The sequence below is a fragment of the Schistocerca gregaria genome, chromosome 5, assembly GCF_023897955.1.
Source record: "Schistocerca gregaria isolate iqSchGreg1 chromosome 5, iqSchGreg1.2, whole genome shotgun sequence".
In the NCBI taxonomy this organism is placed as follows: Eukaryota; Metazoa; Arthropoda; class Insecta; order Orthoptera; family Acrididae; genus Schistocerca; species Schistocerca gregaria.
Genome location: NC_064924.1, coordinates 168017894 through 168034915, shown reverse-complemented (window position 1 = coordinate 168034915; position 17022 = coordinate 168017894). Strand labels below are relative to the sequence as shown.

The 17022-nt window shown below is 38.8% G+C and overlaps 1 protein-coding gene across 1 annotated transcript in view; it reads left to right on the top strand.

The window, feature by feature from the left end:
• LOC126273370 (GPI ethanolamine phosphate transferase 2) overlaps positions 1–9411 on the top strand; it is a 78126-nt gene extending 68715 nt beyond the window's left edge. Inside the window, exons 10-13 of the mRNA XM_049976920.1 lie at positions 3900–4068; positions 6520–6853; positions 7050–7228; positions 9150–9411. Of these exons, the coding sequence (XP_049832877.1) occupies positions 3900–4068; positions 6520–6853; positions 7050–7228; positions 9150–9390 (923 nt within the window). The 3' untranslated portion in view covers positions 9391–9411. The remainder of the gene's footprint in view (positions 1–3899; positions 4069–6519; positions 6854–7049; positions 7229–9149) is intronic.
• Positions 9412–17022: the final 7611 nt, after the last annotated feature.

The window sequence follows — 17022 nt, the reverse complement described above, 5'->3', positions numbered from 1 at the left end:
AATGTATGCACTGATTTGTTTGGGAAGGGTGTCATAAAGTCGTTGTACCCTCTCCTGAGACAAGCTGGCCCATATTGGTTGTAGTTTGTCCTTTATAACCCGGATATTGTCACTGAGACAGAATTATTGTCTGAGCTGGTCCAACAACACATGTTCTTTCAAGGACAGATCTAGTAATGTTGCTGGCCACAGGAGGACCTCAGCATCACCCAGACAGTTCATAGAGGCATGTGCAGTGTGTGGATGAACATTGTCCTTTTGAAAAATGGCACCAAATTACTGTCATATAAGAGGTAACACATGAAGATGCAGGATGTCATGACGTACTATTGTGCCATTAGAGTTGCCTCACTCACTACCAGCCTTGACCTGAAGTCACACACAGTGGCTCCCCACACCTTGTGACGCCCTCCCTCACCCCAGCCCACCCTCGCCACCCACCCCAAAAACATTGGAAGAATGGGACCTCTCCTCAGGTCACCACATCCTTACAGGGGTAGAACACAACCACATTTCGTCACTTAACACAATGTGATGCCATTCATCAGCAATTCATGTTTCCCAGTCATGGCCCTACTCCAAATGCTCCAGTTTACATTGTGGTGTTAACAGCAGATTATGCATGGTGTGGTAATTTCCTTTTCTGGCAGCTGCTAGTCTCCAACCAATGGTGTAGGATAACACAGAATTGGTTCTGGAGGTCCATTACTGTTTTTCACATCACAGGCACATATGTAAAAGGATTACAATGTGCTTGGTGCGCAGTACGGTAATCCCTCTTGTTTTGATCAGACGTGGTCAGTCAGAACCTTTGAGGAATTGGCTGCCTTCATATTCCTGTGCAGGCCAACACTGGGCCACTGTCACATCTAAATTCCGGATATTGCCCTGTTCGATCAGTTGGCCAACTGGAGGCCCACAGTGAGACCACTGTTGGCTACTGATAACACTATCTGACATGAGCACGCTGCATCTCCCTGTCATTCACTTTGATCACTCATTGTTTGCCCTGTTGAGAAGGGGGTGGGGTTGTGGGTGTGTCCGTATACACCTATCTTTCTTCCCATGCATAACATTTTAGCCCTAGAATGCTGCTTGATTTGATCCAAAAACGGAGTATGGAATATCTCTGTCAGTTAGGATGTGTCACTGTCATTACTGTCCTGTACTAATTCATTTGCTTCTCTGCATAATAGATTCTGATGTTTTTGATGTGCTCCTTCCCATGAATTATGTTAGTTTTTGCTGACTGCAATTCTACTGTATTCTTCTGTTCTCTGCAGCTTTCTTGACTTCTGGTATCGGGTACAGCTTCTTGCAGTTTGGTTGGTGCAGTTTTATTTCTGTTTTATATGGTAGTGATTTCCTACCACCTGGCTTCCCAGAAAAGTAGGGTGGCCAATTTATTCATTCTATTACACACAGTTATTATTTCTGTAATTTTCATCTTCTTTAATGTCATCCAGTCTGCTCCTAATATATGATCCACACACAAATGTAGTAGTACCAATTTTCTCTCTGCCATGACAACCAGTAAATATGGTATTTTATAAGTTTTCTTATAACTCTGATTGCACCTACAATTTTGTATCCATGTATGAAAAAATATGCTACCTTGCCTTTGTTTCTCAATAGCTTTTCATTAGATTTTCAGAACTTGAGTAAACATAATTTCCTAAACCTATAAAGGGCTGCACTTCTAAAACTTTAATTTTTGTGTCTATTGTTAGTGACTTGGTCTTTTTGCGGCACCTTATTCTGACATCAGATCCTGTAATTCTTCTTTCAGTTTGTCAACATATGTTGCTAATATTCGTTCTGCCACTGCATTTCCATTTCCAGATTGGGTCTCTTCTAGGCCATGCAGTCAGTCATACTACACAGTGTACACAGATTGCTTTCCACTCCTGCATTTTCTTCCTTAGATGATTCTGTATTTGCTGTAATCTCTTCCTTAATGCTGGTGATTGTTTTGGTTAGCTTATGTAATCATTCTTTCGGTTTGGAAATTATTTTTTGATTGTTAGTTCTTAACTCCTCGCATTCAGCTACACACCACTTCATTAATTCTTTAAGTTCTTCTACATCCTCTGCCTGTTGTGCTTCCCTCTTCTTTTTTATTTATGAAATCCATGAATGCACTGAGTTAACTTTGTATTCCAAATTCACTGAGATTTGTCTTTTCTCTTTGTCAACCTTTTCATGTCCCAGAGAAAGGTGTGCTGCCGTATATAATACTGTCCTCCATTTTAATTCCACTGCTCTCAAAAAATCTTGAATTCTCAGATCAATCTCCTTGTTTCACTATATTTTCTTCCTGTTCATTACTCAACAATCCAAATATTGTGTTTGTTTCAGCTGCATTAATAATTTGTAATAATATTAGGTAAACAATCATCCCTTTGCTGGAATAAACAACCACATTTCATCCCCAGAGTGTCACATGCTATCCCCCCCCCCCCTCCCCTGCCACACACACACACACACACACACACACACACACACACACACACACACCGAAAAATATGCTAGTTCCAAGCAATTAAGTTATTTGCATTAGTGGGCAAACCACTACTTTCTTTTGCCATTCAGTCATGTGATCATATTCCATTTATCCATTCATGAAAGGAAAAAATCTTCGCTGTGGCATGACCCTTCCCTCTCCACATTTAGCACAGAAACTATTTATTTTGTACCGAAACTTGTTTTTTACCACAAGGGAATATACCTACATCTTCTTTCTTCGACTAGTTCACAGATCTCTGTCTACTACCACTGGTCTCAACAACAACTCAAACACCTTCCTCAACTCAACTACACCACAAATCAAAGACCCATATAAAATAAAGGTACTTTACAACAGGACAGAATAGTGTGAAGATCTGCATCAAACTACTACAACTGTGCAATTACATAACCAGAACTCCTGTTCTTTCTGCCACCACATTTCACGAATTCCCACTATATCTAACTGCAATCTACCAATTTCCCTTTCAAGTTCTCTAAGCTACCAGCACAACCTGTAGAGTGCCAGACCTTTTTTCCCCTGATGACATCCTCCTGAGTAGGTTCTGCCTGGAGATTTGAATAATTTAGCCAAGAGGATGCCATCATTAATAAATTGTGTGACAGAGTTGCATGTGCTTGGGAAATATACAAGCTACAAAGTTCTGTTGCTTTCAGCTCTGCCATTGTACCAACAAAGCAAGGCCAATTGGCTAATGTTACAAGGCTAATTCATTCAAATATCCAGACTGATGCCTCCTGTAACTACAAAAAAGGTAACTTGCCCCACTCTCCAGGAATTATATATTAGGGGTTTGCAGCAGATATCTTTCTGCTGCGGTTTCAACTTCTATTTGACTATCTGTGTCATTCAGGCATTCAAACCACCAGACAGTCCGCCGTTCATAGGAGATGCTATCAACAATCTTAAGTTTCCTCAGTGAACTAAAGAACTTTAATGCCATGTTGCTCCATAATATGTATGTTATCAACATCATAATAGAGTGAAAGCAGGTGAAAGGGAACTAAATTTAAGAACATGTTCACACATGACTGTAGCTGAAGCAGACTGTGGCAGCTTTTGTTTGTTACTGCATTTTATTTGATTTTCCAAGATGTTAATGTGTTAATATCAATGTTTAGTGAACAGCACATAATATTTGTTTTATCAGGGTATTACTATGGTGTTCACTGTCAGAGCCACCAGTAGTAGTAGTAGTAGTAGTAGTAGTAGTATTATGTGGCATTCAGATGTTTAATTTTGTCAGCTGAAAACAGAAACAAATCAGTAATTTTTTGTTTGGATACAGTTACTAGCTATATTCTGTCATTGTGTTACATTCATAGTCTTGGTCTAAAACAATATTTTAACTAGATTTTACAATTTCTTGCAGGTTTATTTGCTTTGATTCTGTGTTGCTTCAATATCAGCAGCACTCCTTACAAATCTCGAGGCAATTCACTGATTGATCTCAGCTTGTATACAGCAGCAGCTATGTGTATTTACCTATATAGAGCAGCCATTGGAAGTGTTCTACTTCCTTTTGATTATCCACAATCGAGGTAAGCATTTTTATACTGCCACTTGTCTTCCAATTTTCATATTGCATCAATTTTGAATTGAAAAATAACATTACTTGTGAGCCTGCAATATAGGCAGTAGAGAAGTTATTTTGCAGTGCTCTCAGTCTTTATATAGTATTTTCTGACAATATAGTTGTAATTCCATCAGTCTTTACTCTTGCTAAAATTGTTGTTATACACAAGACTGGCGAAAATGATGATATACTAAATAGTATGTTAGCTACTCTGTAAATTATTTTAAAATATTGAAGTGACAGCTTGTAATTGCACAAAGCTACTAGTTCAGTTTCTTTAAACTTTACACTTAAGTTTTTTGCAGTATAAATAAGTTACAATACAGTTGGAAAAACCAAATTTTAGTGTGGACTGAGAATCAGAATGAGATGTTTCTCTCATAACATGCAAGTTAAATCAGTGATTTATTGTACAGCTACCTCATCAACACTGTATGATGCTAATTTATAGTTTTAGGTGTTTTGGTGTCCAGTCTAACTATAATACATCATTCAGTTCCACACAGTACATTTGTAGTTGTACATTTTTCTGTTCATTATGCTGTATCATGCTCAGATAATAATATTATCATTCACCAACTACTTTGCTGAGTAACGGCAATTTTGGACTAATGTATGATTTTCACTTCAGCTAACTACTCTAGATGTTGGTTGTATTTAAGCTCTTTAATTCATTACAAATCTTCATTGCCATGTGCTGTGGAGTTGGGCTAAGAACTGTAGGCAGAAGCATAAATTTCTCTTTATTCATATAACTGTAAATATGCTGCAAATTATTTACTAAAAGTAAGCAAGGATTGTTGTGTGTAAAAAGCACTAGTACATGTACAAAACACTTAACATATTCAGATCACTTAACAGGGCTGTCTCTGGGCAAACTTTTGAGAGAGCCACCAAGTCTTGTTAACCGGTAGGAGTTAATTATCACAAATATTGAGTCTTCAGTACATTGTTTTAGCGTGAGCAGTAAACAAGTTACTTAAAAAGAAAATTAGGGTTTGTGGAACAATACAGCAAAATAGAGGATTTCCGGAAAAATTAAAGTGCACACAAGTCAATGTGTTTGAAGCTTGTCATCTATGGAAAGGTGAAGTACTCACATAGGTATGGAGAGCTTTGAAAACTAAAATAATATGAGTGATCTCTACAACACCTAATGCCACTTTGACTGTCACTCAGAGAAAATGTAGAAAAACCAATTACGCAATAAAAAAACTTAATGTGCAAGACGTGTAGAGTTGCGTTATCATGGAGACTGTTTTGCTGCATATCATATGAAAGAGAAATACTAAGTATCAAAGACAATGCAAATATATGAAACAAACAAATTTTGTATTTATTTACGTATTTATATCTCCGAAGTTTCATGAAAGTAGGGGAACAGGGTTGAGAACTTATGAGAACTAACTGTGAGATTAGTAAAACTTAACAATTTATAATATCCCAATAAGGTCAAGAACGGCCGTGACAACCCAACTAATCCAAATTAGTGCTGCCGGCGCCATGCGAATACATTTGTGTGAGACTAGTGGACGCCAGCATTTGCTACCTGTGACTCATCACTTATAACCCTTTCATTCAGTCCAATAGCGGTGTCTTTTTCTATGGCTGGTTGTCCTGTCTCTCATTTCACTGCATTCCATATAGCCTTAAGTTTGTTGTCCGAAGTACTGATTTTTCACATTATATGCATGTTCCTTGATTTTTTTTAATAACCTTTCTTAGCAATTTTGAGTATTTTTTGTAGTGTGCAACTACTGCCTGATCCCTACTTGTTACTACCAAAAGCTAAATTTTTCCTGTTTCTTTCACAAGATACTTTAATCCCTCTTGTGAGCCATGGTTGTTTACATGGCTGTTTAGTGTACTTTCTGTTACTTATGCCGGCCGGAGTGGCCATGCGGTTCTAGGCGCTACTCTCTAAAGCCGAGCAACCGCTACGGTTGCAGGTTCCAATCTTGCCCCGGGTATGGATGTGTGTGATGTCCTTAGGTTAGGTAGGTTTAATTAGTTCTAAGTTCTAGGCGACTGATGACCTCAGAAGTTAAGTCGCATAGTACTCAGAGCCATTTGAACCATTTTTGTTAGCTTATGCGAAAAGCTATTTTCAGATAATTATATGAGTTTATGATGGGATAGATTAAATTTTATGTTTGGTTCATTATAAATTACATCACAGGTCACCTCCTGTAAACTATTCTAAACATTTGCCTTGGAGTCACTAATTACTCTGATTTCCTTGGAATAGTAATCGTACTGTAAGCTACTACATTTGCATATTTGCAGTTGCGTAGTTTTGATCAAGCTGTGTTTCTTGTTCATAATACGATGAAAATTACTTGCTTTTCACATTGTGTCATGACATTTCATCCTATTTTTGTAAAATGCTAACTATACTGTCTGAACTTTTTTCCAGGGGTCTGTACGAGTCATTCGGAACGTGGTGTATTTTAGGAGTAATAATGATTAAATCAGTGTTGGAAGTTTTCTTCACATCACACCCTCAAAGCTATTATGCCAGAAGATGGACAGTCTGTGCAAACATACTACAGAAAACATTTTCTGTAATTACTGTTTGTTGGATGATACTGTGTGCCTTGATCTACAGACCGTATAATGTGCTGCTGCTTTGCTGTAATGTGTGTATAAGTCAACTGATATATGATACTGCTGTTACATATGGCACGACCAGTTGTATTTCACTACCAGTTATGCATTACTGGCTTGGAATGGTCTTCTATTTCTATCAGGTAGATAATCTTCATTTATAAAGCATCTGACTTTTGCTTTATCTTTGTCTGTACCTTGATATTTTAAATGCACCATTCAGATATTGATAAATTACTTTACTTGAACCATGTAAGACTTGTTGTTAACTTCATGTTTATATTTGAGTGTGTGCTGTTTTTTGTTGTTCTGAGTGATTGAAATTTGGCCTTTTCATAGGGCAATTCAAACAGCTTGGCAAGTATTGATGTGGCTGCAGGATACATAGGACAAGAAGAATACAACATTGCTTCAGTTGGGGCACTCCTTGTTGCACATACATATTGTGCTCCCATTCTTTCTTATTTACTTTTAATAAGAAATATTTGCAAGCATTCAGTTCAACATGATAAAGAATGGTAAGCTTATATCAGATTTTAAGAATGTCTGACATTTACCATTGCGAGCAATTTTGATTTGGTATTAAACATTTGTTACTAACCAGTTACATGTATGAAAGAGGAATATATTGGATCCATTGTTTGACTTCTTAATAATGACAAACAAAAATGAAGAAAGATAACCATTTGCCTGCAGCACAAACAGAGAAAATTTTTGTAGCTTTTGAGCACACTTTTTAGTAGGAAGAATGAACTCTTCAAGGGGGTGAATGACTGGGTCTGGATTGATTTTAATGTCATGAGTGTCTGTCTGTTTCATAGCCATGAGGCCGATTTCAGTGGGAAGGGGTTTTACGAGGGAAGATGAATAACATCATGTTATGAAGCTACCAGTCTGAAAATCCTAATCTTATTTTGCAAAATAGCATTTTACCACCAACTCAACATACACAGCACCCCTGTATCAGTTTTTTTTTGCTATCTGGCACTTCAGTCAGAGGCATCTTCTGTCCACACATGAAAGCAGTTGTTGTCCAGTAGGGTGTGTGTGTGTGTGTGTGTGTGTGTGTGTGTGTGTGTGTGTGTGTGTGCGCGCGTGTGTACGTACGTACGTACGTACGTACACACACACACACACACACACACACACACACACACACACACACACACACACACACACAGAGAGAGAGAGAGAGAGAGAGAGAGAGAGAGAGAGAGAGAGAGAGAGAGAGAGAGAGAGCGCATGGTGGTTAGATATTAGACTCACTTTTTTCATCTTTCCAACATCTATCTGTGTAAACTACATTAACAAAAATAAAATTTAATAATACATGTGACAATACAGGGACATGACATTTGTTTTAGTTTTTGTGTGAGCCTTGAATAACTGATCACATAATGTATATAATAGAGGGAAACATTCCACGTGGGAAAAATATATCTAAAAACAAAGATTTTGTACCTTATCATATGAAAGTGTTGGTACATTGATAGAGACAATATCAAACACAAACACACACACAAATTTCAAGCTTTCACAACCCATGGTTGCTTCATCAAGAAAGAGGGAAGGAGAGGGAAAGACGAAAGGATGTGGTTTTTAAGGGAGAGGGTAAGGAGTCATTCCAATCCCGGGAGTGGAAAGACTTTCCTTGGGGGGGGGGGGGGGGGGGGAGGGGGGGGACAGGTATACACTTGCGCGCACACAAACACACACACACACACACACACACACACACACACACACACACACACAAGCAAGCAGACATATGTAAAGGCAAAGAGTTTGGGCGGAGATGTCAGTCGAGGCAAAAGTAAAGAGGCAAAGATGCTATTGAATGACAATTGAATAACAGGACAATTCAATATCATCTTTGCCTCTGTACTTCTGCTTCGACTGACATCTCTGCCCAAACTCTTTGCCTTTACATATGTCTGCTAGTGTCTGTATATGTGCAGATGGATATGTGTGTGTGTGCGCGCGCAAGTGTATACCTGTCCTTTATTCCCCCCGCAGGTAAGTCTTTCCACTCCCGGGATTGGAATGACTCCTTACCCTCTCCATTAAAACCCACATCCTTTCGTCTTTCCCTCTCCTTCCCTCTTTCCTGATGAGGCAACCGTGGGTTGCGAAGGCTTGAAATTTGTGTGTGTGTTTGTGTTTGTTATTGTCTCTATCGATGTACCAACGCTTTCGTTTGGTAAGTTACAGAAGCTTTGATCACTTCTGTAAGACAGAAAAAGCTGAAAGGAAAGCAATAGCTTAAATTCCGATATTAACTTACCTATTCAACACAGAAATGTGTTAATTAAAATAATTTAGAAAAAATGCTGTGTGTTCAAAATCTTCTTTGTTATTTTGTACTGTGTTCTTTTTTTTGTTAAAATATTATATACTGCAAAATATTGTAAAAAAAGTTGTATTTCTTATCTCTCTTAGGCTTGATGACCAGCTCCACAGATTGTTTTGGTTTGTGGCTTCACATCGATCACTGCTTCTTACAGTATATTCTGTACTGCTTACATTCCAAAGGTATCATTTATTTGTGTGGACCGTTTTTGCACCTAAACTGCTTTATGAAGCTATGTTTACAACTTGCACTCTTGTCAAGCTGCTTTTTACGTTTTTCATTGTTCAGTCAGTAATGTATAAAGAACAAAAATGTAAACACTGGAAGTAGTGTAATAAAATTTTCATTAATCATCTGCATTCTCATTCATGTTAGTTAGTTAGTTAGTTAGTTAGTTATATTACTTGTTCCATGGATCATGAACACGATTCTTTCGTAATGATGTGGAACGTGTGTTCACTGTAGAACATTTGATGGATATAGTGTACTTTTTCAAGTGCTGTAAGAGTTGTGGAGTGCACACGTTGAGCACACATTAGACAACTGTTTGAATCGCCTGCAGATAATGACTAAATCAGATGTCAAAATATTGTGTGCAAAGTGAAATTAGCAAATTGGCCAGAAATCTGAAAAGATGACAACAAACCATTACTCTGAGAACACCTCAGAAGCAATATAGTCATCATACACTGATTTCCAGTTTAGTAAATGCAGAGGGGAATAACTCATTTTCCATCCCCATTATTTATAATTGTTCCTGTTACAGATAATACCTTGTATATAATTTTTGTTTTGGATGTTGTAGAGAACCTTTGTTCTTATGGAATGAATCAACCTATATATGAACAAAAGAGAATCAACTCTTAAAAACTTAATCTGTGTATGGTACTAACGATAAGCTGTCACTACAGAAAGTGATGTTTGCAAAATGTGACCTAAGAAATTAGAAGGAAAGTTCCTGCTTCAGAAAAAAGCTACTGTTTTCCTGTTTATATTAGCTAGCTGCTTCTTAATCATGCTGGTAGCTTGTATTTATATGTAAATTTTTGTATTTTTAAGAGAAGATAGTTACATACATTTGTAGCAACAATCAGCAATTTATAATACACTGCTAGTGTCTTGCACCTTTAGAACATTGCTCCTTTCCATGCAGGTAACAGGAATTTTCAATATTAATAACAATGTAATTTGTAGGTGTAGTGGGGTAATAAGGTGTGCTTTTACTTTTCTTCTAAATTGATTGTTGCATAATTTGAGAGGGAAGCTAACTTTACACTGAAGTGTGTAACTCCAAGAAAATTTTGAAGAAAAGTGTGTTGCTTTGTTACAAAATAAGAACCCAAATCCTATTGATCCCAAATCAAAGATGAATATTAAAAGTTTTTCATTATTTATCTAACTATGCCCACTTTGCCACTGGAATTTGGTGACATGTTTTGCTCATTTCACCAAGTACATTGCTCATCATAAAAAAGATCTGCACCAAAAAGGACAAAGCAGATTGCTCTCATAATTGAGAGCCATGTAGTTGGTACAACACATATGAAACGATTACAATTTCAACTTTAAAGGACCAAAATTTAGTGCAGTACATGGCCACAAAACGTATGTGCTAGTATGACATTGGGTCTGCAAGATTGTGAGCACAAGCATCTAGATTCAGAGTATAGAGGTGTAAAGGTCTTGCATGTAGTCTTGTGATACTCTATTCCTTTCCACATGCACCTGAGTGCAAATGATTGATGGCTGGAGGCGGAGTCTCTGACACATTCTGTGACACCCTACACATTCTTGACCGGGGAGAGATCTGCTGATGCTGCTAGCCATGGTGAAGTATCCATAGCTGCAAGGCACACTTGCGAGATGGCAGTGGCATGAGGATGAGTATTGTCCTATTGAAATAGGGCATGGGTGTGAATGCTTACGAATGGTAGAGCCACCGGTTGCCGGACATCCAACTGAATGGCACCCCTCATTGTCGCTGGAGCTATTTGCACGTGGTGGACAATCTGTCAGTCCTCTTTTCTTGTAGTGCATGTCAGATGTCGTGTTTGTGTATGATTCTGTATCCATTACTACTTACAATGGGTGATGGTGGTGTCTGTACGAATGGTGTGGTTTTTATAATAACTTGTGTAAATCACTTGCTGAGCTAATTTTCATGAAAATATAAAAAAATTTAATGCGTTGATTAAGCTGCTGCATAGAATACGTATTGAAATGTGACCCACTGTAGGACCTGAAATTCCTAGGATTTTTATTTGTTTTTTATTCTTCATAATTACAGTCCATTATCTAAAAAGCTAAAATAGGCCCTACAAATCACATTACCTTGGATCACACAGCTACTAATCTTCTACAAATACTAGAGTTTGTTATCTGTTTTTTTCATTTATTTTGGTGCATTTAACATGTATGTGTTGTCTCTGCTACTGGATCTGTCCTCATGGTACTCAAGTCAACAGCCATAGTCTGCTGGATTCCTTGGGTGCTGGGCCACACATAAGCAGCATTTCCACTGTAGCGAGTGATTCCATCCACCATTGTTACTTTTTAAAGTCCACAATTCCATGATCACTTGCACCAACACAATATAGATTCTTGCGGCAGTATTTCACTTGGTGGTCACCAACCTCATCATTTTCTCACAATTTGCAGATTATGTTGTCTATACTGGACAGAAGCATGTGACATGATTGAACGCCTCCTGAAGCCTTCTGTGGCCTTCCTGGTTACTGCGGGTGCAGTATCGTCCAAGATGCACCAGATTGTATTGCTCCTTAGTGCTGCTTCACATCCAGATGTCCATTACCTGCTACATATTCATAGAGTGTGCCATCCCTCAATGTGTGTTCTGGTGCACCCACACCACTGCAGGTGCAGCTATCATTCATCTGTCTTCTGATTTTGTATAGATACATGGCATAAGGGCCATGGCCAGTCAGGTAATGTATGAATCCACTCAATGGGTTAAGAAATCTCATTTATGATCTCTTCCTGATGTAAGGAAGAAAATCATATGTTGTCCTGTCAGTGTCTGAAGTGTCCCATTCATTTTGCTGCAGTTGTAATATATGATCCTTTATTGCCTTTTTCTAACTGACTTCAGTTCCAAGCACCCTTCGTACTTCCATTTGATTGCCTTTTGTTACCATTTGATTGCCTTTTTCTTAACCAGGAAAAGGCTCCCTTTTCCTAATTTCCAAGTCCAGTGTGCGTACTCCTAGAATTACTAACAAAGCATCATTCGGCGTAGTGCCTTAGGCCCCCATTAATCTTAGTAGCACGCCTCGTTGAACTCTTCTCACTATCGAGGCTGGCTTTACTAGCTGCAGTCTGAGCCCAGATGCTTGCACCATATCCTAAGACTGATGCTTATATAGATTGGTGGTATACTCTTATTGTCTTAAAGGGAAGCCAAAATTGCCTATCTGCAATGGTTATAATTTTATTCATTACATTTGTACCTTTCCTGCCTGCTTTCTCTACATGATGGGCAAAGTTACAAAGTTCATCCAGAAATACCTTAGACATCTTGTTACTACACTACTTCTAATTGTTAAATCATTTAATTTTATTTTAGGGTGTCTTATTAGGTTCCCTTTCAGCAGGAGGTACATTGTTTTGTGAGGGCTAGTGACAATTTAACACTTAGACACTAGTGCTCAACTTCGTGGAGGGTTGCATTACATTTGTCTTCTATGATTCTCATAGAGGTGCTACTTACAGTGAACAGCACACAAATGCAACCAGACCACTTATGTTACATCTGTCATGTAATTTCCTAGGATTATCTGATGGGTGCCACTGTTTATCTGGTCTACACTTTCACTTGACGTGTCACCCATCCAACATTGTAGTAGATTTGAGTGTATGACCCACCTTCCAAATCCCATACTTGTATTCTGCTTTCATGTGAAATGCTTTACAGACCTGTTGCTTAGTGTAGAGATATGTTCAAGCCTACTGCATTCCCCATGCCGCCCCCTGTCTTGCCTCTCCTCCCTTCCTTCCAGAGTCCTTTTTTCTCAAGGAATCTCAACTGATATTCCGTCCTTCTTTGAAGACTACAGCTTTTTTGCCTTGTCTCTTCACAAGGCAGTGTGTGTCACATAGCTTGCAGAAGTTTATAATGCAACAGAATCAGTTGTGGATCAGTGACAGTGCTGCATTACTCCTCGTCACCTCAAAATATCTTATCATATGGTTTATTTTGCTGGTAATTTTTAAGAAATGGATTATGACAGTTTCAAATGATAAGTTACCAGTGAATAACAGATTATGTGATTTAATACTGAAGTTATTACTTATTACAAACCACTTTAATTACACACAGTCTAGCAATGTCTTGTGCCCCACAATACAACATTAATTGCTCCACACTAAATCTCTGGGACCATAGAAACATGAAACGAATAGTTAGACTGAATCCATTAGTTCTGAGCATCCATGCCTCACATGAGTGCAGCTGACCAACAGCGATAACGTATTTTCACACGCTATTGGCACTGTAACTTTGCTACTCCAAATGCACACGTAACACGAGAACAATAACTATTCATTGTCAGCAGGCAAAGATTCCTTTGTGCAGGACATGACCAAACCAGTGGCAGCTGCATCAATATAACACGTACTCTGCTAGAAATCTAAGCAAATAGCTTATGCAAAAAAAAAAATAAAATAAAATAAAAAATTCAAATGTGGCTGGATATGGGATCCTCATGAGTTCATATTACAAACTCCCCTCACGGTTCCAAACCTTCATACAAGTTTCTCTATTCTAGTGTGATTCACTGAAAAATATGAGGGTGGTTTGAAAAGTTCTCAGAATCACCACGAGAGGTCAGTGCTAGTGCAATGAGTCATTCAGGTGGTATTTTTTGGGCTGTTACTTGTAAAAACTTCCACATCAGTGCTCTTGGAAAAGAGATGTGGCAGTGACATGGTCTGTTGTTGTTTCCGCATAGTGATTTGCAAAGATGGGGGAAAAAATCGTGATTGGAGCAGTGATTAAGTACTTCATAAAGAAAGGTATGAACGCAAAGGAAATTCTTGTCGATTTCCAGAACATCCTGGGAGACTCTGCTCCTAAATAGTCAACTGTTGCCAAGTGGACAAATGAATTTAAATTTGGTCAGGAGATGTCAGATGATGATGCGCACAGTGGTCGGCCAAGATGTGTCGCTACTCCAGAAATCATAGCAAAAGTGCACAAAATGGTCATCCAGATGTCATCTGAAAAGGTATGCCAAATTTTAATTGAAGAATTAGAAATGAAAAAAATTATCTGCAAGATGGGTGCTGTGACTCTTGATACGCGCCCGCACACGTGCCATCGCCATGGCAGAACGACATGAACTAATGTATGAATTGTTGCCACACCCACCTTATTCACCTGATATGGCTTTGTCAGGCTTCCACCTCTTCCCAAAACTGAAAATTTTCGTTGGTGGATGAAGATTCACTTCAAAGGAAGAACTGATAGCTGGAGTTGACAACTATTTTGCAGTCCTGGAGGAAATTCATTTTTGAGATGGGATCAAGGGACTGGAACATTGGTGGACCAAGTGCATTAATCTAAGTGGAGACTAAATTGAAAAATAAAGAGAGTTTCAGTGATGTGAGTAGCTTTTTCTATTCCGTTCCAAGAACTTTTCAAACTACCCTCATAGTATAGCTGATGTACAATACAGGGTGATTCAAAAAGAATACCACAACTTTAGGAATTTAAAACTATGCAACGACAAAAGGCAGAGCTAAGCACTATCTGTTGGCGAATTAAGGGAGCTATAAAGTTTCATTTAGTTGTACATTTGTTCGCTTGAGGCGCTGTTGACTAGGCGTCAGCGTCAGTTGATGCTAAGATGGCGACCGCTCAACAGAAAGCTTTTTGTGTTATTGAGTACGGCAGAAGTGAATCGACGACAGTTGTTCAGCGTGCATTTCGAACGAAGTATGGTGTTAAACCTCCTGATAGGTGGTGTATTAAACGTTGGTATAAACAGTTTACAGAGAATGGGTCTTTGTGCAAAGGGAAAAGTTCTGGACGGCCTTCTTCGAAGGTGCTGCTGTAACTGGACTACACTATCTGGAGATGTTAGAGAATTGACTGTTCCCTCAGCTCGAACAAGAAGCACAACAATTCATATTTCAGCAGGATGGAGCGCCACCACATTGGCACTTATCTGTCCGTAACTACCTGAACGTCAACTACCCGAGGCGATGGATCGGCTGCCAGGCAGCCCGTGACAGAGCACTTCATCACTGGCCTCGAAGAATCCCTGATCTTGCCCCCTGAGATTTTTTCTTATGGGGGTATGTTAAGGATATGGTGTTTCGGCCACCTCTTCTAGCCACCATTGATTATTTGAAACGAGAAATAACAGCAGCTATCCAAACTGTTAGACCTGATATGCTACAGAGAGTGTGGAACGAGTTGGAGTATGGGGTTGATATTGCTCGAGTGTTTGGAGGGGGCCATATTGGATATCTCTGAACTTGTTTTTGAGTGAAAAAAAACCTTTTTAAATACTCTTTGTAATGATGTACAACAGAAGCTTATACTATGTTTCTTTTGTTAGATACACATTTTTAAAGTTGTGGTATTCTTTTTGAATCACCCTGTATAATGGTCAAGCCTTCCAACCGGTTAAGATCCTTTCATGGATTATCTTAGTGACTCGGTGCATAGGGTTTCCTCCTACCTGTTTTCTGTTAAGCTCTCTTAGATGTTGTCTGCCAAAACAGCTTTTGTAGTTAATTGGATTCTTTAGAAGGTGCAAGCAGGTGACCTGCGATTTTAATTGGTATGTAGGTAGCCAGTTTATATTAAATAAGTCATGGGATGCCATTATGGCACCTTTCTCACACACACAATAAAATAGTAATAGTTTAGTATTATGAAAAGATTCCTCTCAGAAGTTAATAAATTCTGAGAGCATGGTAAAGCCGACTATCACATAAGAACAAGTTCCGTGTACATCCCATCGCTGACTATCACACGTGAACAGACTCCAAGTCCTATCCCTAACTGTATAGATTGTCACACAGCCAAAATCTCTTTCTGGCATTGTAACACTTCATAACCCTTCATATATCTACCAAGTTAACAATATTCATTTGGTTATTGAATTTACTGGTTTACTGCACAGTGTAATATTGTATTGAAGCTCTGGTGACACGTACGTTTCTCCTAGAACCGATTATGCCAAAGAAGGAGTTTAATCATTAATATTTAATAGAATAGAATAGAATAAAATTGGTGTTTCATACTAGAACACAAGTGGTTCCCCTGCACATGTACTGCTGAGTAAGGTCTGTTCTCAAGGCCTGCAGTCCTTTCCCCACTCTTTAGATTCATCACAATGCCATATGATCTGGTCACAACCTCTGCATCCATGGGAACCAGCTTGCTAGTTGCAGCTGTTCCATTCTACAGCACTTCTTAATGCATCAAACTGATTTTGGATTTTGCCGAGTTCCAATAAACATAACATTTGGAAAAATGTGTACCCTTCAAAATGGGGACACTTCACAAAACACAAATGCACATCGATATACTTACTACTCAAACCATCATACAGTGCATGCCAAAGGGTACTGCATATCACCATTAGTCACGCCATTTCTAGTTTCTCTTGCAAACTGAGTGTGGGAGAAATGTCTGTCTATATGCTTCCACATCTGTCCTGATAGAATATGTGTAGGATGAGGCTGGACAGAAACAGTTACAACAACTGTGGACAAGCTTGCCTCAGGAGAAAATGAAAATGGCTTTATGACACCCTTCTCAATTGAATCATTGCCTAAATGTCATGCTGATAAGTGGGCTGCTCCTGCGAAGTCACTGTGTTAGCCAGTATACTCGGATATGGTACACAGCAGTATATACAGAGGATGCCATGTGGCAAGGCCTGTCTCCATTGCGGTGTCACAAAGGGTCAGTCGCCCTAGTGAGCACAT